At 52.1% G+C, this 23,779-nt stretch overlaps 1 protein-coding gene across 1 annotated transcript; it reads left to right on the top strand.

Annotated features, from left to right (window-relative positions):
- Positions 1–3,861: 3,861 nt before the first annotated feature.
- Positions 3,862–22,402, top strand: C8G (complement C8 gamma chain). The gene is made up of 8 exons (XM_050927101.1): positions 3,862–3,999; positions 6,440–6,579; positions 10,864–10,934; positions 12,865–12,966; positions 16,319–16,420; positions 17,351–17,389; positions 21,871–21,965; positions 22,292–22,402. The coding sequence occupies exons 1-8, from the start codon at positions 3,862–3,864 to the stop codon at positions 22,400–22,402; spliced, it is 798 nt and encodes a 265-aa protein (XP_050783058.1).
- Positions 22,403–23,779: the final 1,377 nt, after the last annotated feature.

Below are 23,779 nucleotides of genomic sequence, written 5' to 3'. Positions count from 1 at the left end.
CACATAACAAAATTAATTGCACACGTGGACATAACAAATGAGAGGGAACACTGCTCTGCAGTTAAGAGGCCCCTTCTTTGAATATCTTCTGAAGGATGATGCTCTTTGCTGGCTGAATTATACCTCTCTTTTTCTGACAACCAAAGGACAAACTCTGATACTAATTAGAGCACAAAAGTAGCTGATCTCTGTAAACTACGGTCACCTGGCTTTTGATAATATTCTGAGGCTTTTGTTTTGGCTATTTCAGTCTGAAGGATTGGAGATGCATTATACAAAACCACCCGTTCATTTGAAAGCTCTTCATCAGGCTCACTTCCCAGAAGAAAATCCACAAAACATTTGGATGACTTAAATTCCTGCTTCAGATTACCAGCAGTTTGGATAGCATCTGTTAATGTTATTATGCTGCATAGACCAACTGCAGACTTGCCTTGTCCATGCTGTGCATGGAATGAAATTGCAGAACCATAGTGTTTTTCTACTCGTGCCTGTAATTTGCTACTGGAAAGGTTTGCAGTGTCTACATTGGAGGGAATATGGCTTTATACCTTTGTGCAGGTTGAACAGGAGAAGAGCCTTCTTGTTGTACATAAGATCATTGTCTGCCTCTTCAACCAGGTGATAAAATGCAGTGTCTTAAGGTGACTGTAGTGTTGCTGTGCAGATAGCTGGTTTTACTTTAAGATTCGTTTTACTCCAGTAGGAAGAAAGGCAGGTGAGTGATACACTGCATCCTTAGCAATCAAGTGTCATCATCTCTGCTTTGATGTGCTGCCTCCCTGAGATCGGTTGCTTCCTCCAAGGTTTCTATGTCATGAATTACATGTTCACAGACTGAGTGCTAAACAAGATCTATACATTAGTTATCAAAATGGCCATTTTTGTTCTGTGAGCACTTCGATTGAAGCCCAGGATGAAGCTGTGTGTTGTCATCTCTAACACTGATACTGACCTGTGCATAAGTGTCGCTGAATTAAAAAGCTAGTTTCTAGAATAGTTCAACAGCTAGAACTGCAAGCATAGGCCGTTACAAATTAAAACCTTCTACCAGGCAGAATAGATGCTACATTGTACCTACAAAAGCTTAGAAATGGAGAAACGTTTCATTAGGATTTCACGTACATTTATATCTCCCCATTATGCAGCACAGAGAATGGGCATGTGATCTGCTGCCTGGTGCCCAGCCTTCATTGTGAGATTGATCTGGTCAGTAAATGTAAATGTTTACTGAAAAAGTCAAAACCTGTTATAATCAGTTGTGAGATACTTTGCCAATTCAGAATACGTAACATGAAAACGTTTCATGGTAGCATAGTGTAAAATGTTGATAGTTGCTGTTTTTGCTGCCTTCTAAACAGATTGATCATTTCTGAAAAAAAAAACCCACATCCCTGCCCACGCAAAGCAATACAAATCTTTTAATACATTTTTGTCTGGTAGCTTTGACCAAAACTCACCACATTAAGGTGCAGAAATTACCTTAAGCAGTAAAAGCTGTAATCAAAGTCCTGTTGCAGCATTTCTGGAACTGCGCAAAACAATGACGCTTTCTCATTCGGACGTTGTTTCAACTCACTTACAGGCTTATGCCAGACTTGGCAATACCACATCGTGCTTCACCTCAACGTCCATAAAATGAGCTTTCTAATGATGTCTGGTGTGGTTGTGGGCAGGGTGGGTACATTAAACTCAAAAAATATGACCCTTTGTGGAGAATTGCCACACTTTTTATAAGATTAAAAAAACAGACCGTAAATGCTTTTTGTGCCCGAGATGATCAGTCAAAGCCCTAGCGAGAGAGAGCCTGAGCCCACAGATTGTTTATATATTCAGCCACATTTTTCTTCTTTCTCCACCGCGCGACAACTCTCTGTGTGGACAAGACTTTTAAGCAGGGGAGCTTTGCAGAGGCCAAAGAAAACAGAGCCTAAACAAAGGCTTGGGAGGTCATTTCTCATCAAGCAGACCAGGCCTGTTTGGCACTAGTGTTCTGCTCTACCCTGCCCCAAGAGATCTGGGGTCAATCTGTAGCTCAACCCAGCTCCCACTTCCTGGACCCACAAGAGCAGGAGATGCCATGTGGCCACTTCCTTCTTGTTAACTTCTAGGACTCACTCCAACAGGATATACTTATAGGTGCTGCAACTAGGGGTGTGTGGGTTGCAGCAGCACCCTCCTGGCTCGAAGTGGTTTTCATCATATCATAGAATCATAGAAGTGGAAGGGACCTTGAGAGGGACCCTTGCACTCAAGGCAGGACTAAGTATTATCTAAACCATCCCTGACAGGTGTTTGTCCAACCTGCTCTTAAAAATCTCCAATGATGGAGATTCCACAACCTCCCTAGGCAATTTATTCCAGTGTTTAACCACCCTGACAGTTAGGAAGTTTTTCCTAATGTCCAACCTAAACCACCCTTGCTGCAATTTAATCTAGTTTGGTTCAGTGGCTCTCAGCATGCGCACACACTCTCTCTCTCTCTCTCTGTTCCAGCGCCCCAGATATGCTTGAGCAAATAGCTGAAGCTGAAAATGTTTTAAAAAACAAGTTTGACCTTGTTGGAGAAAAACAGAGTTTTTACTTTTAGGTTGGGTGAAGCAAGTTAGATACTCTTTATTTTTAGCAATTGACTGGAGGGAGAGAGCTAAACAGGTTTTTTTACAGGTAAACAATCACAGCAGCATTTATACCTTGTTACATACAGTAATGAGCAACAGCTGCATTTTGTTCATACATAGGTTATTTTGATATATATATTTTTTTCCTTTATTTAGACTATAGTTTACATTTTATACTTATTTAACTCAAGGTTGCAACAACTTTTTACACAGTTCTTTTCTACTTGCCTTACACAATTTTTGCTTTTACAAATTTTGCGTTATTAGGGTTACGGCGAGCCTGACTTTTGCTTACTGTTTGCACTGACATTTTAAAAGTTTCGGTTAGTTTTTGCTTTACTTTTACAACCTGAAGAGGAACAAATTCTCACTCACACTGGTGCCTGCACTGAAGCCCATGGAGTTATGCTGAATTTATACGGGTATGTTGAAGAGCAGAATTTAAACTGTAATGTGAAAAAAATCTAACAGTGGTACATTTCAGGGTTAGCAGTCCTCATGCTTCCTGGCATAAAGCTGATCAGACATCAGGAAGTAATATAGGAAAATACCAGGAAGGTGGAGCAAAATTTGCTTTACTGAAGTCAAGGCTAGAAGGATCCCAGTCAGCAAAGTCCCATTAACTTCAGTGCTTAAGTTAAGCACGTGCTTAAGTGCTGACTCGGGTTGGATTGAGGCATGTGCTGAAGTGCTTTGCTGAGCCTGGGCCTTAGGCTCACTGGAATTAAGCCCAGTTTGTGGCTTGGCCAGGTGAGCCCCTTTCCGTCACTTGTCGTTTGCAGGAGGTCAGTGCCAGCTCTTCCTGGCCGTCTTGCAGGGGGCAGCAGGAATTTGTCGCTCCACACGCAGCGTGGCTCTCCCTGCCCAGCTCACCCTCAGCGCATGAGTTAATTCAGGTTCTGGCTATTGCACAGGGTGGTGCACTACGGGATGTTACCTTTGGCATGCTGGGCTGGGGAGAGAGAGCCCTGAGACACGTGACCAAGGGCTGGGAGGGCTGCCTGGATGTTCAGGGACTCCTGGACTGCACAGCTGTTCCCCTGTGGGAGGCATAGTGTGGCGGGGAGCTTTGGTAACACAGCCCCCTCTATGTAAACAGCCTAGAGATTTGCTTCTGGTCACTTCCAATAAGAGAAGCAGAGTGGCTTAATAAGCAACCAGCCCAGCCCTCCCCTCCCCCAGGGCCCCACCAACCACAGCCAGGTTCACCAAGGGGCTTAGATGGTCCTGGGGAAAGACCATGGCGCCTGCCGCACCCACCCTGCTCCTCGTGCTCCTTCTTGCTTCACTTGCTCCTGGGCAGAGACAAAGGAGGCCCCCAGCCCTGGAGAGTCTCTTTGAGAAGATCAAGATACAGGAGAACTTTGACCTCCAGCAGGTGAGGGAGGGACTGGGGAACGCTGGGCATCCTGGGCGCTGGCACAGCTCCCCAGGGGGTCCTCTGTGCTAGAGCTGCTGACCTGCTCCATAACTTTCCAGGCAGGCATCTAGGTTTGCCCAGCCCCAAGAGCCGGCTTGGGTGATGGCTGCTACCTCAGCCAATATCCCAGGATTGAACCAGGGACCTCCAGAGTGAAAAGCACGAGCTGCTACTGCACATGTTAAAGATGCCGGGCTGCTTAGAGGGGCTGAAATCTCCCCTGTGGCTGTGGCCTGCCGGGGCTACCTCAGCAGGGTGTCAGCGAAGGGTCCCAAGGCTCCTGGGAGCTGAGTGTTGCTGAACACTCAGTGGTCTGGAGTCTCACTCCAGTTTCCCCCAGTAGCCTCAGCAAAGATGCTAAGTACTCGGGGTACCATGGGGCGGCGCTGGGGGGGGGCTGAGGTTGGTTAGGAGGGGAGCTCACTCTGCTGCTGCTTGTGGTATGCCCATGCCCCGAGAACCCCAGCCGGGTGCCCAGGCTCCAGCACGGCATTTCTCAGTCTGGCAGCTGAGTGCACGGACCCCTGAGGCCAGACAGAGAAAGGATTGCTGGTGGTGTCTCTGCAGCTTGAGGTCTTCAAACCATTTTTGAGGATTTCAATAACTCGGTCCTGGGATAGGGGTTGTTATAAAATTGGATGGGTGGGGTTCTGTGGCCTGCCTTGTGCAGGAGGTCAGACTAGATGATCAGATTGGTCCCTTCTGACCTATGAGTCTATGGGTCTATGAGTCTATGAGGATGTGAGCAGCTCTTTCCCCTGCCTCAGCTTCTGGCTCTCAGCAGGTAACCTGAGGCAGTCCCTGGGGAGCTCCTGTGTGATTGCTGAGGTGCCTAGAAAGCTACTGCTGGGAGATGCTATAGAAACACGGGGCCAGATCCCACCTCCCTGCACAAAGCCCCAGGGAAAGGGCTTTGTGCTGCAGAGCTGGGGTGGCAAAAGGGAATCCAAGTCCTCACAAGCTGCCCTGTGGCCACTGTGATGCCCTTATGCCCGGGGCTGGCCCACCAGCCCAAGCAGTAGGCGCCAATCCTCTGGCCACACTATGTGCCTACTTCTGGGGGCATCCTGTGCCAACAAATTCAAAATTCTGCACACAATATTTTAAAATTCTGCACATTTTATTTGTCAAGATAACACTACATAATCACGCCAGTTTAAATTATTTTGGAAATTTATTTCAACATACCTGTCAGCAAGTATGTCTGTAAAGTGTTACAGACACACACAAAAATTCCCCAGGAGTAGAGTTAAAGAAACGCTTATGACAACCCAGTTCCTGTTTCTCTGCCCCTCCCCCGCAGAGCCCAGCCATGTCCCCCCTCCCCCGGCCAATACACCCGAACTCCTTTTCCCCCAGAGCCCAGCTGCGGGGCACCCACGAGCCAAATACCCATGCCCTCTGCACAATGGAGCCTTGTCTCAGGGAGGGTATCAGGTGCTACTGTTATGTATGTGTCACAATATCAGATCTGTGCATTTAATTTCTATTTTGAGAAATAGGAAAGATGTAGCTGAAATCTCACAAAATGTTACTTTTCTGCTCAGAATCTGGTCAGTGCTGTAATTTAAAAAATCAAACAAAAACTGCAGCATTTCAAAGAACAGGCTTAGAAATTACAGTTCAGTGTCTGGCGGCATGGCTATGTGTTTTGATGCCAGAAGTGTCACTCCATGAGCACATTGGGGAGTGGGAGGTCAAAAACCAAAATTTGGGGGCCTGTGAAGTAGCCAGGAACAAAACTATAAATACTGTTTGCAAATGTCACCAGAAGAATGCTGCATTTTTGCTTAGCTGTAACCAGCACCTAATCCAGTGCTCCTTGTGTAATTCATTTGGCAGTCAGGGAAGCAGGCACTTGTTAAGCCCATGGGGACAGCACATGCGCCAAAACCATGGTGCCCTAAAACTGCTCCTTGCAGGGCGAGCTCCAGGGGTTTTGCCGCCCCAAGCAGCCAAAAAAAATAATAAAACGCTGTGATCCCGATCTGCGGCAATTCAGCGGGAGGTCCTTTGCTCCAAGTAGGAGTGAGGGACCCTCCGCCGAATTGCCGCTGAATACCTGGACATGCTGCCCCTCTCCAGAGTGGCTGCCCCAAGCACCTGCTTGCCAAGCTGGTACCTGGAGCCAGCCCTGGCTCCTTGTGTCTGTGTGTGGAGCCGAGCGGTGAGCCTGTATCTCAGGGTCTTGCCCCCAGTGGATAGTCACCGATAAGCCCTTTTGCCACTATCAGCCATGGGAAGGAGGGATTCCACCAGCTCAGATGCTGCAGCTTCTGCCTTTGGCTCCTCAGAGGCTTCGCTTCGAGACCCAGCAGCAGCACCCAGAGTTTTGTCCTTGCTGTGGGAGGGATGGGGCGAAGGTGACTGCATTGTGCCACCCCCGCTCCTTTTGTAGTTCTCAGGGAAGTGGTTCCTGGTTGGTGTGGCCTCCAAATGTGACTACCTAAGAGAATATAATCACCAGTTGGAAGCAACAGCCATGGCGGTGTCTGCCTCGGAAGGGAAGTCGCTGGCCATCAGTACCTTCCGGAAACTGTAAGTGGCCCACTAAGGAGCCCGGGTGTTGGGCCAGGAGCTCGGGTGTTGGGATCAGATTCCCTGGCCTCCCATGCTGTGTGTTTGCTGAGTCCGGGCAACAGCTCTGAGCCCAGCCTGTAGGACTTGCTTTATGACCCCTTGGGGCTCAACTCCTGCAGCCCTTTCTCTTATGCTCACCCCAGCGGAGCAGGCCTGACTCCCCGTGTGAGAGCACCAACAGCTCAATGGTGCTGATGCCTGTCTGTGTGAGGTGCCCTGCTACCCCAGTGCTCCAGTCTGGGGGCCCCAAGGCAGGTCCTGCAAACAGCTTCTGCCTGGCTCTGCCCAGAAGATATTCCAGCCCAACGCGTAGGGTTTGGCCAGCCCTTGCAGTTCCCCAGCACGCAGCTCCTCATTCAAGGAAAAGAGGAACAACCTGGAAGGAAGGGCGGTGTGGTTGGGAAGTGTGGCCCTGATTCAGCACAGCAGTTAAGCACATGCTTGGCTTTAAGCACAAGGACTCAGCCCGGTTTTACAAAGCACATGCTTGAGTTCCGTGGGCTCAGGCACACATAGCTAAGCACTGGGCTGGTTCGGGGCCCGCAGCGGCAAAGCCCTCCATTAAGGCTCATGGCAAGACGTGGGGTCACTGCTGAGCTGGTAATGCAGAGAGTGCGTTGCAGCTCGGGAGCGCTGGTCCAATGTGTTACCTGCTGCCTACCCTACTAAAGAAAGATTCCCCCACACCGCACTCCCCAGGCTGCTTTGGGGTGATTAGAAATGGAGAGGAGAATCTCAGTCACTTCCCAGCCCCTTTGCCTGCAGAGAGAACCTGGAATATGGAGCGAGAAAAAAACTATCCCTGGTAAAGAGGGGACATTGCAGCTTGGAGGCCTAACGAAGCTGCCCATGTGCACACACACACACACACACGCATTCACACTAACACACACGTGTGCACAGGCACACACATTGAAAAGCTCAGGCTCAAAGGAATTACCTCACTACCCTTCTCCTAAAGCCTCAGTCTGTTCCCATGTGTAGTGTGGTGATGCTGCAGGCAAGTATCTATCCCCTTCAGGCATATACCTGAAGTACAGTCCCACTGTGACGGCATTCCCGGGTGCAGCCTGGGACTGTGGGTCCTCTGCACCCCCTGAGCTCTCTCCAGCCTGGGCTGTCTCTCACAATGCCTTGCTAGTGACCAGCAGCAAACCCCTCCAGGCACTGTGATCACTCAGCACAACTGCAGGTGGAGCCCCACACCCACCTAGATTGCACGAATGTTCCCCGAGCCACTTACAAATCACACAGAGAAAGACACCAGCCAAATCCCCCCAGCTCCCAGCACTGTACCCCAGCAATGTACCACCTTGCACTGCTCGAGATGAGCAGTGCAGATTTATTAATTGGTTCCCCACTTCATCAATGGAAAGTGGATATACACCAGGCTTTGTAAAATTGAGCTGATTTGCCACATACTTCGTACAAACTCACTGGTGAAGATTAACAGTTAAACAAATGTATTGACTATAAAAGATAGATTTTAAGTGATACTAAGCGATAGGCAAAAAGTCAGAGTTAGTTACCCAAAGAAATAAATTACAACCAAGCAGCCTAAACTCTCAACCCTATTAGGCTGGGCAGTAACTCGATTAAGCAGTTTTCTCACCCCACTGGATACTGCAGTCCTTAGTATGCAGATTTGTCCCTTAAATCTGGGCCAGTTTCCTCTGTTGCAGTCTTCAGTCTTCTTCTCAGTGTCTTTGTTGCATGCAGCATAGGTGGGGGCAGGAGAAAGGCCAATCCTGGGCCCCCTGTGTCTGTTTTATACACTCAGACCATGCGCTTGGAGAACACAAGTCCAGGCATGTCTGGGAGGCATTGCTGAGTCTCCAGGCAAGGTTGAGCAATTCCCTGGTGGGGCCTCATGCAGGTGAGTCATTGAATTGTAGCTCCCTTGCTGGACAATGGCTGGTGATGGTTGTTTCACACCCCGTCCGGGTGTTAGTTACTTTCCTTGCTGTTGCCTCTGGGGAGCTAATATCTGGCTGATTCCCCAACTTACAGCATGTTTTAGTGACAACCACACAACACAATTCTCATAACTTCACATGCATTAATGATACACATCTGTGATAGAGAAATGACTTTCAGCAGATCATAACCCTTCCCCTGATCCCTTACAAGGCCTGCTTTATATGTAAGATCACGATTATCTCTAGATGAGGAATACGGCGGGTGACAGGGTGCTCCCCCAAGGTACAGAATGTCATCCCCACCCACAGGCCTGGCAGGTTCTCTCGTCTGCAGGGGGAGGGGGAGGATTGCTCACTATTTCCTGTCCACGTTCCCGTTCATAGTGTCCCCAAACGGGCGTTTCTCTGACCTTTCCCTTTTCTTTGCATGAGCGCACAGAGTGCTGCCTCTGGGCACTTTCTGGCTCACCTTCGCTTCGGAGCTGGCGAGTCAGCCAGAGGTCAGGCAGCTGCCTGGCTTTGCATTTGATCACTTCTAGCCCTGCCATGTTTGAAGTAATGTGATAAAAACAATTGCTAAAATCCTGGGCCCACTGATGTCAATGAGAAAACTCTGCCCAAAAGCCGATGATCCCTAGTGACCCTGGCCTCAGTGGGAGTTTAGCTTGGAACTCACTGCCATGTAGCTGTGGGATATTAATTCAGAGCCAGCTAGTGTATGACTCACTAGGCCCTGAAACAGGATTGATTCCCTTCTCCTAAACTGTCACCAGACACCTAGCCCAGCCCCCTTCCCCACCCCATAAGGCAAGGGCGGGCAAAGTTTTTGGACTGAGGGCCCCATCGGGTTTTGGAAATTGTATGGAAGGCCGGTTGGGGAGGGGGGCGTGGCCCGGCCCCACCCCCTATCTGCCCCCCCCTTCTCACCCCCTGAAGGCCCACCCCCAGGACTCCTGTGCCATCCAACTCCCACCCCCTGTTCCCTGATGGCCCCGTGGGACCTCTGCCCCATCCACTACCTCCCCCACTCCCTGTCCTCTGACTGCCCCTGGAACCCCCGCCCCTGACTGCCCCCCGTCACCCCATCCAATCCCCGCCTCCTTCCTGACTGCCCCTTTGGGCCCCTGCTCCCCACTTTCAATCCGCCTGCTCCCCACCCTCTGACAACCCCAACCCCTATCCACACTCCTGCCCCCTGACCACCACCCCAAACTTCCCTGCCCTCTATCCAACCCTCCCCAATCCCTGACCCTTTACTGCGCTGCCTGGAGCACCAGTGGCTGGTGGTGCTACAGCCGTGCTGCCGTGCAGCACAAGGCACCAGGTCAGGCCAGGCTCTGCAGCTGCATTGCCCCAGGAGCTTGCATCCCCGCTGCCCAGAGCATTGCGCCGGTGGCGGGGCGAGCTGAGGTTGCAGGGAAGGGGCCTGGGCGAGCCTCCAGGGCCAGGAGCTCAGGCTCTGGATGTGGCCTGCGGGCCATAGTTTGCCCACCTCTGCCATAAGAAGCGTCCGATGGCTGCTTCAGAAACCCACATTTCTTGGAATGTTCAGTTTAAACGAAGGCGGCCCGCAGCGTGTGGGTGACACTGACAGGTAACGCCACCTCCCTGCTATCTAGCACTTGTTATCCATGGAGCTCAAAGCACTTTCAAGAAGATCGGTTCATTATCCCCATTGTACAGACGGGGAAGCTGAGGCACAGAGCAGGGATGTGAGTTGCCCGGAGTCACGCAACAGGCCAGCAGCAGACCCCAGCCCAGTGCTCTACCCACTCTACACTGCTGCCTCCATAGCCTTGGAGGCCCTTTCCCAAGGTGGGGGAGGCTGATCAGCCTCTGTGTACGGATCAGGCAGGTGCTCACTTCGGGTGAGTTTCAGGTCTCTGATATTCGATACCTGGGATTGGGGGAACTAACTTAGAGGCCAGTGTGGCCAGATTTCAGAAGAACTCAGGGCCAGAGTTTTCAAGTGCTCAGCCCCTAGCAGCTCCCAGTGTGACACAGAGAGCTCGGCACTCAGGTGAACCTGGCCCTGTGTAACTGACCCAAACTCCCACAGCGCTGAGTATTAGAAGACAAACTGTGTCCCCTGCATTGATCTCTCTCTGTAACACGTTCTGAATGTGTAAAAATAACACTTGCAAATGAGTAATACATAAACCAAGGTAATAAAGAGCACAGCAGCATGGTGCAGCCGCGACAGCGGAACGCATCACATCTGACACCTTTCCCCTTTGATAGGTCCTCACCAAGCGGTGGCTTTTCTCTGGCTAGCTCAGAGGAACCTAACACATATGCTGTCTTTCTCCCTTCACGTGCACAGGGATGGAGTATGCTGGGAGATTAAGCAGCAGTACCACTCCACCAAAGCCCAGGGGCGATTCCTCCTGAAAAGTGAGTGAGGGGCTGGGGTTGGAAAAGGTTAATGTTGGGTGGGTTTGGCGTGTTCCTAGGCAGGACTTTGAAACAACCAAGCTAGCGACAAGGCATGTGCTGGCCAGGGCCGGGTCTAGGTTTTTTGCCACCCCAAGCAAAAAAAATTTTGGCTGCGCCCCACCCTAGCCCTGGGCTCAACACACCTCCCCCCACCAGTGCCTTCCCCCACCCACACCCCCTGCCACCCCAGCCCTGGGCTCCTCCCTCGCCTCCAGCCAGTCTGGCGCTAGCAGGGTTGGGGTAAGCAGCAGGGCTCCCGGGCTGCGCCTCACCCCATGGTCCCTCCAGCCAGGGCTCCTGCCTCAAGGACTGGCTGGGACCCGGGAGGGCAGAGCCAGGGGACTGCCCCGGCAGGGGGCTGAGGAGCCAGGGCAGGGTAGCTCCAGAGGGAGAGGAGCCCCAGAGAGCGGGAGCAGGCCCCACACGGCAGTGCCCCACCCTCTATGGCCCCACTGCTGCTGCTGCTTCTGGCCGCCCTGCCGCAGTCCCTGGGCAGCTCAGTCCGCTTCACCCAGCCCCGCCTGCGGGGCTGGGGGGGCAGCCGCCCTGCAGCACCTGCAGGTGGCTCCGTGTGCCTGCGGGGTGGCCCCCAGTCGAGTGTCCCCCTCTCAGAGCCTGCCCGGCCCAGCCACAAGGTGCAGGCGCTGCTCCCTTGTGGCGCGAACCGCAGCGGCCCCAGGGCACCCCCTGCGCATGACGCGCTGCTGCTGCCAGGGCTGGCTCTAGGCTTTTGCCACTGAGAGAAAAAAAAAGATGGCCAGAGAGCCGCCCCTGGAAATGTGCCGCCCCTGGTAATGTGCCGCCCCTGGAAATGTGCCGCCTCAAGCACGCGCTTGGTTTGCTGGTGCTGAGAGCCGGCCCTGGTGCTGGCTGAGCTCCCAGATCTGCCCATTATTAGTGTGGCAGGAAATATAGAGGCTGGCCAGCATGGTGCAATTCTGCTTCGCCAAGCTGCTGTTTGTCCTTCTATTGATGTTTGCTCCTGTAGGGACTCCAGATGGAGATCAGGGCATGGCTTGTGGATGGAGAGGCCAAGTCATTCTGTTTCCTATGTTAATTCTCTGGCCCCCAACAGGATAGTATGTGAACATCTCACAATCTGTAATGGAAGAGACAAGGAGGTCGCTTGTATTAGAACCTAAGAATGGCCACACTGGGTCAGACCAGGGGTCCATCTATCCCATCTTTGGACAATGGCCAATTCCAGGAGCTTCAGAGGAAATGAACAGAACCATCATGGAGTGATCCATCCCCTGTCATCCACTCCCAGTTTCTGGCAGTCAGAGGCTTAGGGACAGCCACAGCATGGAGTTGACTAATAGCCACTGATGGCCATGTCCTCCATCCACTGATGGGCCTATCCAGAGAAGCTTTAGAGCTCCACAGCACTCTTCTTGTGAAGCTCGCAAGCTTGTCCCTTCCACCACCAGATGTTTGTTCAATAAATCACCTCCCCGACCTTATCTCTCTCATACACTGGGACCAACACGGCTACAACAACTCTGCAACATTCCTTCATGTATTTCTCCTCAAACACTCCTGGGAGGCAGGGCAGGGCTATTACTCCATTGTACAGATGGGGAACTGAGGCACAGACAGGCTAAGGACCAGAGTTTTAAAGTACTTGGGCCCCTAACTCGTATTGCACAAGGGCACTCAGAAAGCACAGGGTGGAGCGCGGACCCAACACCCGGTCTCCTGAGTCCTAGGCACATGCCCTAACCACTGAACCACCTCTTCTCTCCTTGGCCAGCCTTCATTGTCTAGCTACTGTCACTGCAGTTAGTACAGAGCCTAGCACAATGGGGCCCTGGCTCCTGATCCCTGCCCGGGGTCCCTACACATGAGACCAGTCCATAATTTGCTCTCCCGTGACTTTGGCTCCTAGGCCGTGGCAGCAACGTGGATGTGGTGGTGGGGGAGACAGATTACAGCAGCTACGCCATCCTGTACTACCAGAAGCTCCGGAAGATCTCCATCAAGCTCTTTGGTGGGTGTGCAGGCTCCTGGCCGCTACCCTGGGGAATTGCCTCCCCATGGCTAGGCACTGAGGCACAGTGGGGCAGGCCGTCAGACTGGGGGGAATGTTTGGACCCAGGAGGCACTAGTGGCCCTCATGGGGTTGGGCCCAGACAAGCGCCCCAAGTTTTGTTTGCTTACAGGTTAGATTGTGGTAACTTTGCTCAGCGCCCCAGCTTGTGTCCTAGGGCATTTCCTCCAGGCTGCTCCCTCCCAGCTCACGTCTATAGCCAGGGGGTCCAGAACCAGCACTGTTTGTGCTCCGGCTGCTTCCCACACATAGGGGTGGCACTGTGCCGGAGGGGTAGGGCTCTGCTCTGGGTAGGTGAGGGCAGTGGGGCTTTGGGGCTGACTCTATTTCACATGGCAGCAACACTTCCTGGAGGCTGCAAATGTCTTGGTTTAAGGCGAGGCTCAAGTGTGTGGTAGGAATCACACTTGCTCATGGGAAGGCTGAATTTGGTCTGGTGGCTCCAGACACTGGATGGACAATCACCAGACTCGGACTAGAGCTGGGCTTGAAATGCTTTTCCTGCCCCACAAACATGTCTGAAATGTTGGAAAATGGCCCCATCCAGCACAGAGAGAAAAAAAATCGAAACCTCGAAAATTTTCACAAACTAAACATCAGAAAAAAGTGTCGACTGGGTCAATCAACATGTTGAGTATTGGCCTGCTAAGCCCAGGGTTGTGAGTTCAAGCCTTGAGGGGGCCAGTTAGGGATCTGGAGCAAAAATCTGCCTGGGGATTGGTCCTGCTTTGAGCAGGGGGTTGGACAAGATGACCTCCTGAGGTCCCTTCCAACCCTGATATTCTATGATTTAAATTTTAACTATTTAAAATTGGGGAGGGGGGTAGTATAATTAGCTTACGTCTCTAAATGTAGAGTCACTTTGAAACAGAGAAACTGGAAGGTTTTCTTTAGAAAATAGCAAAATGAAACATTTCAACAATTTAAAAACTTTTCTTTTGGAGAGGAAAATTTTGTTAAAACTGCCCCTTTCCCTGGGAACGTTTTGGTTTCAACAAATAGGCATTTCTGACAACAGGGGCAGCTCTAGGTATTTTGCCGCCCCTGTCATAAACAGATAGCTAAGGGTTAATGTCTCTTTCACCTAAAGCACCTGACCAGAGGACCAATCAGGAAACCGATTTTTTTTTCAACTCTGGGTGGAGGGAAGTTTGTGTCTGAGTCTTTTGTCTGTCTGCCTGCTTTCTCTGAGCTCTGGAGAAGTAGTTTCTGCTTTCTACTCTTCTGTTTCTAAGTGTAAGGACAAAGAGATCAAATAGTAAGTTATATGGTTTCTTTTCTTTGGTATTTGCATGAATATAAGTGCTGAAGTGCTTTGATTTGTATTCTTTTTAAATAAGGCTGTTTATTCAATATTCTTTTAAGCAGTTGACCCTGTATTTTGTTACCTTAATACAGAGAGACCATTTGTATGTATTTTTTCTTTTTTTTTTTGTTGTTTTTCCATGTCTCGGTGGTGGGCCGCCTCTTCTTCTTCTAGTTTTCTTTTGTGTGCTGCCTCTTTGGCTGCCTGTTCTCTTTGGTAGGCTGCCAGTTTGATGCTTTCTTCCTTTTCTTTCAGCTCCATCTCTTTTTGTTTTATTTCTAGTTCCTGTTTGTGTTTTTCCATCTCTCGCCTGTGTTCAGCTTCTTTGATTTGTTCTTCGGCCTCAATTTTTGCCTTAGAAGTCATGGTTCCTGTTTTCTTGTGTTGGGGTGCCCTCCGGTGTTTATTTTCAGAACTGCAGGTTCTCTGTTGCCTCTTGAAGTCTGCCTAGCAACAGTGCCTTTAGCTAATCTTCAATGTTAAGTAAACCTGAAAAACCACTTTATTTGCATGTATATAGTGCTGGTAATGACTCTCAATGGGAGAGCTATTGCATGACAAAAGACCTGTAACAGCTCCTTAATGGCTTCTTGCTTAATATGCAAGCCACAAACTGCCAGAGAGAGCAGAAAAAAAAATTCTCTCTGGTTTCTTTTTAAAAACAAACTCTCTCTGCTAAAAAGTCCCTAGCAGAGAAAAGAAAAATATAATATTCCTACTGGCTTCTGGATTCTATCTCACCACTGCACACCATGTCAAACCTTAGTCCCAGATTTGGACCTTAGCGTCCAAAATATGGGGGTTAGCATTGAAAACCTCCAAGCTTAGTTACCAGCTTGGACCTGGTACTTGCTGCCACCACTCAAAAAATTAGAGTGTTTTGGGGCACTCTGGTCCCCCTGAAAAACCTTCCCTGGGGACCCCAAGACCCAAATCCCTTGAGTCTCACAACAAAGGGAAATAATCCTTTTTCCCTTCCCCTCCCTCCAGGTGCTCCTGGAGAGATACACAGACACAAGCTCTGTGAATCCAAACAGAGTGACTCCCCCTCTCCGTTCCCAGTCCTGGAAACAAAAGCACTTTCCTCTTCACCCAGAGGGAATGCAAAATCAGGCTAGCAAATCCAACACACACACATCTCCCCCTGATTTCTTCCTCCCACCAATTCCCTGGTGAGTACAGACTCAATTTCCCTGAAATTTCCCAGAAAAGAAAACTCCAACAGGTCTTAAAAGAAAGCTTTATATAAAAAAGAAAGAAAAAATACATACAAATGGTCTCTCTGTATTAAGGTGACAAAATACAGGGTCAATTGCTTAAAAGAATATTGAATAAACAGCCTTATTTAAAAAGAATACAAATCAAAGAACTTCAGCACTTATATTCATGCAAATACCAAAGAAAAGAAACCATATAACTTACTATTTGATCTCTTTGTCCTTACACTTAGAAACAGAAAAGTAGAAAGCAGAAACTACTTCTCCAGAGCTCAGAGAAAGCAGGCAGACAGACAAAAGACTCAGACACAAACTTCCCTCCACCCAGAGTTAAAAAAAAAATCGGTTTCCTGATTGGTCCTCTGGTCAGGTGCTTTAGGTAAAAGAAACATTAACCCTTAGCTATCTGTTTATGACAGCCCCAAGCACGGCAGGCAGGCTGCCTTCGGTGGCTTGCCTGCGGGAGGTCCCCTGTCCTGCGGATTCAGTGACAGCCTGCAGGAGGTCTGCCAAAGCCGCGGGACCAGTGAACCCTCTGCAGGCAAGCCGCCGAAGGCAGCCTGCCTGCCACCCTCGCGACGACTGGCAGAGTGCCCCCCATCGCTTGCTGCCCCAAGCACGCGGTTGGCGTGCTGGTGCCTGGAGCTGCCCCTGTCTGACAAGAAATATTCCATGGAATGGGTCCTGACCAACTCTCCACAGTCACTGGTGTCCTGGGGCCGAACACAGTGCCTGCCATTGGATTCTCTTTATTTCACCCCTCCCAAAGGACGCAGTGTCAGGGTCAGTGATGCCATCGTGGGTAAATTCGAGCAGCGCATCACAGAGATGAACATGAGCGAGGACTTCACCTACTACTTCCCCACGTATGGTGAGTCCTGGCTGTCCCGCTGCTCAGTGCAAAGGGGGGGGTGGGTTATCTTCCTCTGCACCCTGGGACACAGGCAATGCTCCCTCTAATTTTTATATCCATGTGTGGAATTAATTTTGTGATGTGCACTGTTATGGAGGTGATGTGTGGCAGGGGTGGGGCCCAGGGGTTCGGAGTGTGGGAGGGGGCTCAGGGATGGGGAGAGGGTTGGGGTGTGGGGGGCGGGTTGAGGACTCTGGCTGGGGGTATGGGCTCTGGGGTGGGGCCAGGGATGAGGGGTTTGAGCTGTGGGATGCCCTGGGACTGCAACGGGGAGAGAAGGTAGAGTGTCTCTCCCTGCCACGGCAGATCGAGGGACATGATCATTCCTCTCTATTCGGCATTGGTGAGGCCACATCTGGAGTATTGCGCACAGTTTTGGGCCCCACACTATAGAAAGGATGTGGACAAACTGGAGAGAGTCCAGCAGAGGGCAACAAAAATGATTAGGGGGCTGGAGCACATGACTTATGAGGAGAGGCTGAGGGAACTAGTATTGTTTAGTCTGCAGAAAAGAAGAATGAGGGGGGATTTGATAGCTGCTTTCAACTACCTGAAAGGGGGTTCCAAAGAGGATGGCTCTAGACTGTTCTCAGTGGTAGCAGATGACAGAACAAGGAGTAATGGTCTCAAGTTGCAGTGGGGGAAGTTTAGGTTGGATATTCGGAAAAACGTTTTCACTAGGAGGGTGGTAAAACATTGGAATGGGTTACCTAGTGAGGTGGTGGAATCTCCTTTCTTAGAGGTTTTTAAAGTCAGGCTTGACAAAGCCCTGGCTGGGATGATTTAGTTGGGGATTGGTCCTGCTTTGAGCCGAGGGTTGGACTAGATGGCCTCCTGAGGTCCCTTCCAACCCTGATCTTCTATGATTCTATGTGCCCTTTGTTGCAGGGTTCTGTGAGTCCGCAGATCAATTTCATCTGCTCGATGGTGAGTTGCAGCCCCCAAGGCCCATTGCTGCTCTACTCGCCCCAGCCAGCAGGGCAAGTGCCCCCCATGCTCCCCATCAGCCTGCAAAGCCTAGTGGGTGGGATGGTATTGTGCAGCCCCAGCTCAGCAGGGAGAGAGGGTGGGGAGAGGGAAGGAAATGGAAAAGTCTCCTTTTCATCATCTAATGCCAGCCTCAGGCAGCTCCCCCATGGACCACAAACTGCTGTCTGAGTGGACTCCCTGGGGTGAGAGGATGGGGTCAGATATGGGGGCTCTCAAGGGATGTGGGAACAGGGGCAGTTGTGATAGAGGCTCCCTGAGGCCTAGAGGGCAGGGTCAGATTGGAATGGGCTCCCTGGGGTGGGGGGATGGGAATAGATGAGGGGCTGTCAGGGGTATGGGGGGCAGGGTCAGATGGGGGTGTGATGGGATCTCTAGGGTGTAGCCTGGGACTGTGAGACTGCTTTGCCCCCTTAACTTTCTCCGGCCCAGGCTGTCTCTCACAATGCTTTGCTAGTGACAAGCAGCAAACCCCTCCAGGCGCTGTTATCACTCAACACAACTGCATGTGTCGCCACACACCCAGCTCTATTGCATGAATGCTCCCACAGCCACTCATGAATCACACAGAGAAAGGCACCAGAGCCAAATACCCGCAGCTCCCAGCCTTGTGCCTTGAGAATGTACTGTCTTGCACTGGTCAAGACAAACAGTGCAATTTTATTAATTGGTTCACCATTTCATCAATGGTAAGTGGCTATACACAGCCTTTGTAAACCTGAGCAAACACGCTTACCAAATACTTCAGGCAAACTCACTGGTAAAGATAAACAGTTAAACAAATTTATTGACTACAAAAGATAGATTTTAAGTGATTATAAGTGATAGGCAAAAAGTCAGAGTTAGTTACCAAAGTAAAATAAAATATAAGCACACAGTCTAAACTCTCAACCCTGTTAGACTGGGCAACATCTAGATTAAGCAGTTTTTCTCACTCCACTGGATATTGCTGTCCTTAATGTACAGGTTTGTCCTTTAAACCTGGGCCAGTCTCCTCTGTTGGAGTCTACAGTCTTTGGAGTGTCCTTGTTGCTTGCAGCATAAGTTGGGGGCAGGAGAAAGACCCAGCAGTGGGCCCCTGTGTTCTGTTTTCTACCCTTAGTCCATGTGTTTGGAGAACACAAGTCCAGGCATGTCTGGTGGGCATTGCTGAGTCACAAGGTGAAGCAATATACCTGTGAGTGAGTCATTGAATTGAGTCTGCTGGACAATGGTGATGTCTTTTTAGCACCCACCCAGGCGTTGGTTACCTCTTCCCTTGTCATTGTCTCTGCAGATCTAGTATCTGGGAGCTTTTCAACCCCAAAGCAAGTTTTAGTGAAAACCATACAACACAATTCATATCATTTCATATGCATTGATTATATACATATTTAAATAGAACAATGGCTTTCAGCTGCTATCTTACATGGCCTGCTTTATATGCAAGATCACAATTATATAGAAATGAGGAATACGGGGGTTACAGGACTCTCCCCCAAGCAGGGCCATCCTTAGGTATACGCAGCATACACGGCTACATAGGGCATCTGAAAATCTGGGGCACCGTTCCCCTCGCTGGCTGCCACTGGAATCCTCTTGTCTCCAGCCCTCCCCCGCGCTGGGCTGGCGGGTTTCTCCCCACCCCCAACCCCACCCCTCCCTCCCTCTCTCCTCAGCCAGCTCTGGTGCTCCATCCCCAGGGAGCCCAGAGCAGCCCAGCTGGTCACTGGCAGCTCCCTGGCCCGGCCCACCTCCACCCAGAGCAGAGTCCCTCCCTGGACCCTGCCTGCCTGAGCTGCTGGGTCTCCAGCGGGGCCCGGGCCAGGGCCAGGACAGGAGGAGTCAGCGGGGGAGCTGGGCCGAGCGGGGTGTGTGTGTGTGTGTGACAAAGTGACAGTGCGCTCACTGTCTCTCACACTTCCCTAACACACCCACACACGCACGCACACACTGTCTCTCTCACACACAGGCTGGCTCTCATCCCACCCACATTCATTCTGCCTCTCACGAGTCACAGTTCCCCAGGACAGATTGTCACACAGACACGCAAACTCACACTCCCCAACACACACACTGTCACATACACACACTCTGTCACGTACGCACATGTGCACACACACTTGTATTATTGTTGTTGTTATTACTGCTTGGTACTTCCTGTCACAATGCTCGTGGTGAGCCAGGAGTGGCGAGGGGCTGCAGGAAGGCCATGGGCTCTGGCAAGATGCAGCCCCCATGTGACAGCGCAAAGCCGGTCTTGGGCCACTGCTGCCTCCATGTGTGTCAGCAGTGGGAGGGTTCTGGGGGTCTGCGGGCAGGGGTGGTGGCTGTGGCCCCTCGACACATTGGGGTCAGCGGTGCCGGCTGGGGACTGCCTTCAGTGGAGCACTAGTTTAACAATACTGGATAGGGCCCCATAAATCCTAAGGGTGGCTCTACCCCCAAGGTATAGAATGTCATGGGGGGCTCTCTGGGGCATAAGGGACAGGGTCAGATGGGGTGGGGCTCCTTGGGGTGTGAGGGATGGGATCAGATGAGGGGACTCCCTGGGGCATGGGGGACAGGGTCAGATGGGGTGGGGCTCCTTGGGGTATGGGGTCAGATGGACTGGGGGCTCTCTGGAGCATAGGGGACAGGGTCAGAAGGGGTGGGGCTCCTTGGGGTATGGGGTCAGATGGGCTGGGGGCTCTCTGGGGCATGGGGGACAGGGTCACATGGGCTGGGGGCTCCCTGGGGGGGGAAAACAGGGTCTGTTCCAGGGAAGTGGCCCAATACCTCTCTCGTTAATGTTTCGGGATAAGGAGGTGTCCCTCCAGTCCCAATCATTGGCTCTGAAGGACGTCCCTTATCTCATCAGAGGAAAGCTGACTGACTGGCAGCGGGTGGCGGCTGCGGCCCTTGGCAGGGCCCAGGTGGTGCCCCTCCCCTCAGCCCCTCTCTATCTGCTTTTCAGAAACGAAGATTTAGGTGAAGAGGGAAATGCCAGAGACCCCGGGAGCCAACCAGCCACATCTGCAGCCATGCTGGGTGCAGGAGCCTGGCCACCGGCGCTGCCAGTGAACTCTGTGGCCCAGTTATTCAGCCAGGGCTGGGGAGCTCCAGGTGGATACTGGGCCAAGGGAGTGATGAAAGGGTGGGACTAGGGTCTCCTCTGTAGCCCTAACCCTAGCGTTTGTTCATCCCCAGCCCTTGCTCCCCCTCACTCCCCAGGCTCATGTCACTTCCACATGATATCACCACACAAAGGTGGATTTGGGTTTTGTGGGGCCCTGCACCAGAGCAGTGGGGCCTGCTCCCCCCCTCTCCTCCTGCAGTCCCCCCCAATCCTCTCCGTGCTTCTGCCAGGGAGCGGGATTGGGGAGCAGGGGCTTCCTCTGCCTGCCTGGTGCTCCTGCCAGGAAGTGGGCTTGGGGAGCAGGGGCTTTCTCCCACTTCCCGGCAGGAGCGCCGAGTGGGCAGAGTGGATCAGGGCACGGAGGCTAATCCATCACTGCCACCGTGCCCTCCTGCGGGATTCTCAGCCCAGCTGCCCCTCACTGCTACTGCCCTGCTCCCCTGACCTGATTCGGCGCTCGACCCCATGAGGAAGCCCTGCTCTCCTGACACTGACGTGCAGCACGGCCGTGCAACCGTTCACTTCCGCCTCCTGTGCGCTGCCCCTTTCAATTGCTCAGGGCCTGGTTGTGCCAGGCTCAGTGCTGACTGGCATGGAGCAGATGCCCAGCTCACTCTGTCTCTCTGGAATCCACAATAAACGCTGGCCAGGCTGGAGAGGCCCCTGTGCTCCTTGCAGATGGGAAAAGGATACAAGTGTGCCAGGAGGGTTGGAGATGGGATTCCCCCCTAGGGCCCCATACGGTTCCAGCAGGAGCGTTGCGCCAGTCAGTGCTATGGGACAGGAGGCATGAGCAAGTCTGCAGTCCTTCAACAACCTGGTTTGCTGGAGATGCCTCCATTGCCCCCTGCCTCATTGGCTATGTGGGTCTGAGCCCCAGCCCTGACCCCTTATCACGGCTTCAGTCCCTGGTCCCTGAACATGGTTGATCTGTGGCAGCCTGCACTTCCCCTGCAATGCCTTGAACAGCTCATCTGGGGAGGAGCGGGAATTCGGGGACACACGTCCATTCAGCCAGAGTCCCACGTGGGGTTAAATGCCAAGGGGCTGAAGCTGAAAGAAGAAACCCCATCAGGGCCCCACCCAGCCACTCAGTTGGGCCCCTGCACAGACCCCTCTACCACTCTGACCCCTGCTGCCACTTAGACCAGAGCATCTGCAGAGACCCCAGACATGTAACCGGTACCCTGTACCCACGGCTGCAGTGCTGGCCCCCTGCACCGTGCTGCCAGCCAGGTGCAGCCCCTTGCACTGGGGGTGCTAGCCATGTGCAGGCCCCTCCTCATGGTGCTGGCCACATGCAGTCCCCTCTCCCTGTGTGCAGACCCCACCGTGGTGCTGGCCATGTGCAGCCCCCTCCCCTGCAGTATCACAGTCCCCTTCTCCATGGCTCCAGCCATAGGCAGCCCTTCCGCCACTGTACTGGATCCACAGAGGTGCCAGTCCCATAGGGGATCTCCTGGAGACATGCAGCCAGTTGTTCTGTGCACCTCACCCTCCACAGAGACACCAGCCACCTGCAGGCCAAGCCGAGAAAACCCAGCATTGTGCGTGGAGGCACAGCCCTAGTCAGCATGACGGTGCCACTCTCATCCTGTCCCCCATGCACACAACCTGGCACCATCCCAGTGTCCCTTGTCGCCAGCCGTATGTTACAGCTCACCCAGTGCTGGATTCCAGCCCCAGATGCTCGCCCACATACCTGCACACTGTGCCCTTCCAGCCCAGCCCTTTCTCCTCCCCAGAGAGACAGCAGGATCATGCGACTGTGCTACTTTGACTCCAAGTCCCAGAATTCCAGTGGCTTTCCGAAGGTATCCCACAATACGCCACGAGAAGAATCCCAGAGTGCATAGCGCCCATCATTGGAACAATGCACCCTGCGACACCTGCCCAGAATGCTGTGCGCCGATGCAGGGGGAGATGGGTCAAGGCTGGCTGCATTGGATTAGTTATTCTGCAAAAGTCCATATGATGACCTACAAAACCTCCCCACATGGACAAGCCACAGCTCAGTAAGCCCGGGAGCACGCACTGAACAGAACCCAAACCTCCCACGCACTGGTCCCATTTACTGTGTCACGGGACCCAGCTATGACATGGCAGCACAGCAACATGGCGACACATGCTCCAGTCCTGCAGGGGAGACGCGACCAAAGCACGTTGGAACCGTGTTCCCCAATTGAGCTATTCTTATTTACTGATTTGTACTAGCACCCCTATGTGCCAGGGGCTTCCCAAACACCTGAGGCTGGCCATGCGCTGCAATCTAATGACCATCTGCGGGGGACGGGGGAGAGTGAGAGGACACACCAGTATGCGTCACTCCCTACAGAGCTGGGTCTGTAAGAGGGACTGAAAGGTGGACAGAGATAGAGAACTTGGGCTTGAGGAATATGGTTAAAAACCTGCTTAGCAAGGCTAAGCCATGTTCGATGTGTGCAGTGTTGGGAGCTTACCCCGTGCAGCCTGGGCTGGGATGTGTCCAGGCCATGCAGAGCGGGGACTGGCAGGAATGTTCAGGGGGAAGAGAAGCCCCTGCATGAGCCTCGTGCTTTTGCTGAGTGGACACAGGGATTGAAAGGACCCTGCTGGGAGGCTGGGGTTTTGCAATCTTGTCTGAAATTCCTAACACATGTTGTTTATCAGGGGAGCTTACGTAAGGCAACCCCACTAACCCTTCCACTGTGTTCGCTGCTCATTGTTCCTGCTGCCCATGTGCCATGCAGTCATAATTCAGCTGGCAGCTGGCAGTATCTCCTGGGCATCCCACTGCTCCAGCCCTGGCAGAGCAAAATGCCTGGGACCAGTGTCCTGCTGGGAGCCACTGTCCCGCAGCAGCAGAAAGATCACTGCCAGGCAGAGGTACCTATGTCTTGTCGACACCCTTTGGAGAGTCAAGGTGCTAGCCCTGGTGTCCTGTCCCATACCCCACAAATCTGCCCCCCCTGCAGTTTCAGATAGTTACAGCTTGCTTCGCTTTCTGTCCTAAATGTACATCATGTTTCTGTGCCCTGTTAAACAGCTGCCATGCTCCTCCCCAGAGGTGGCTGTAGTTCAGTGATTCTAGTACAGGTACTTTGGACTCCTTCGTGATGAAAGGTGCTGTAGAAATGAATGTCAGTCTCATTATTTAACACCCCGCCTCACCTGAAGCCAGGCCCTTGTTCCCAGGTGACCTACCTAGTTCACTCACCTAGACTCTGGATAGTCAACATCTGATGCCAAACCAA

This window comes from Gopherus flavomarginatus, chromosome 17, assembly GCF_025201925.1.
Source record: "Gopherus flavomarginatus isolate rGopFla2 chromosome 17, rGopFla2.mat.asm, whole genome shotgun sequence".
Classification (NCBI taxonomy): domain Eukaryota; kingdom Metazoa; phylum Chordata; order Testudines; family Testudinidae; genus Gopherus; species Gopherus flavomarginatus.
This window is presented reverse-complemented; position numbering and strand designations above follow the sequence as displayed.

Excerpts from the sequence above, each read along its gene's own strand:
- C8G (XM_050927101.1), top strand. The coding sequence starts at position 3,862 with ATGGCGCCTGCCGCACCCACCCTGCTCCTCGTGCTCCTTCTTGCTTCA. Across the intron at positions 6,580-10,863 it reads ATCAGTACCTTCCGGAAACT|GGATGGAGTATGCTGGGAGA; the intron begins GTAAGTGGCCCA and ends TCACGTGCACAG. Across the intron at positions 17,390-21,870 it reads TCAATTTCATCTGCTCGATG|ACCCCACCGTGGTGCTGGCC; the intron begins GTGAGTTGCAGC and ends CCCTGTGTGCAG.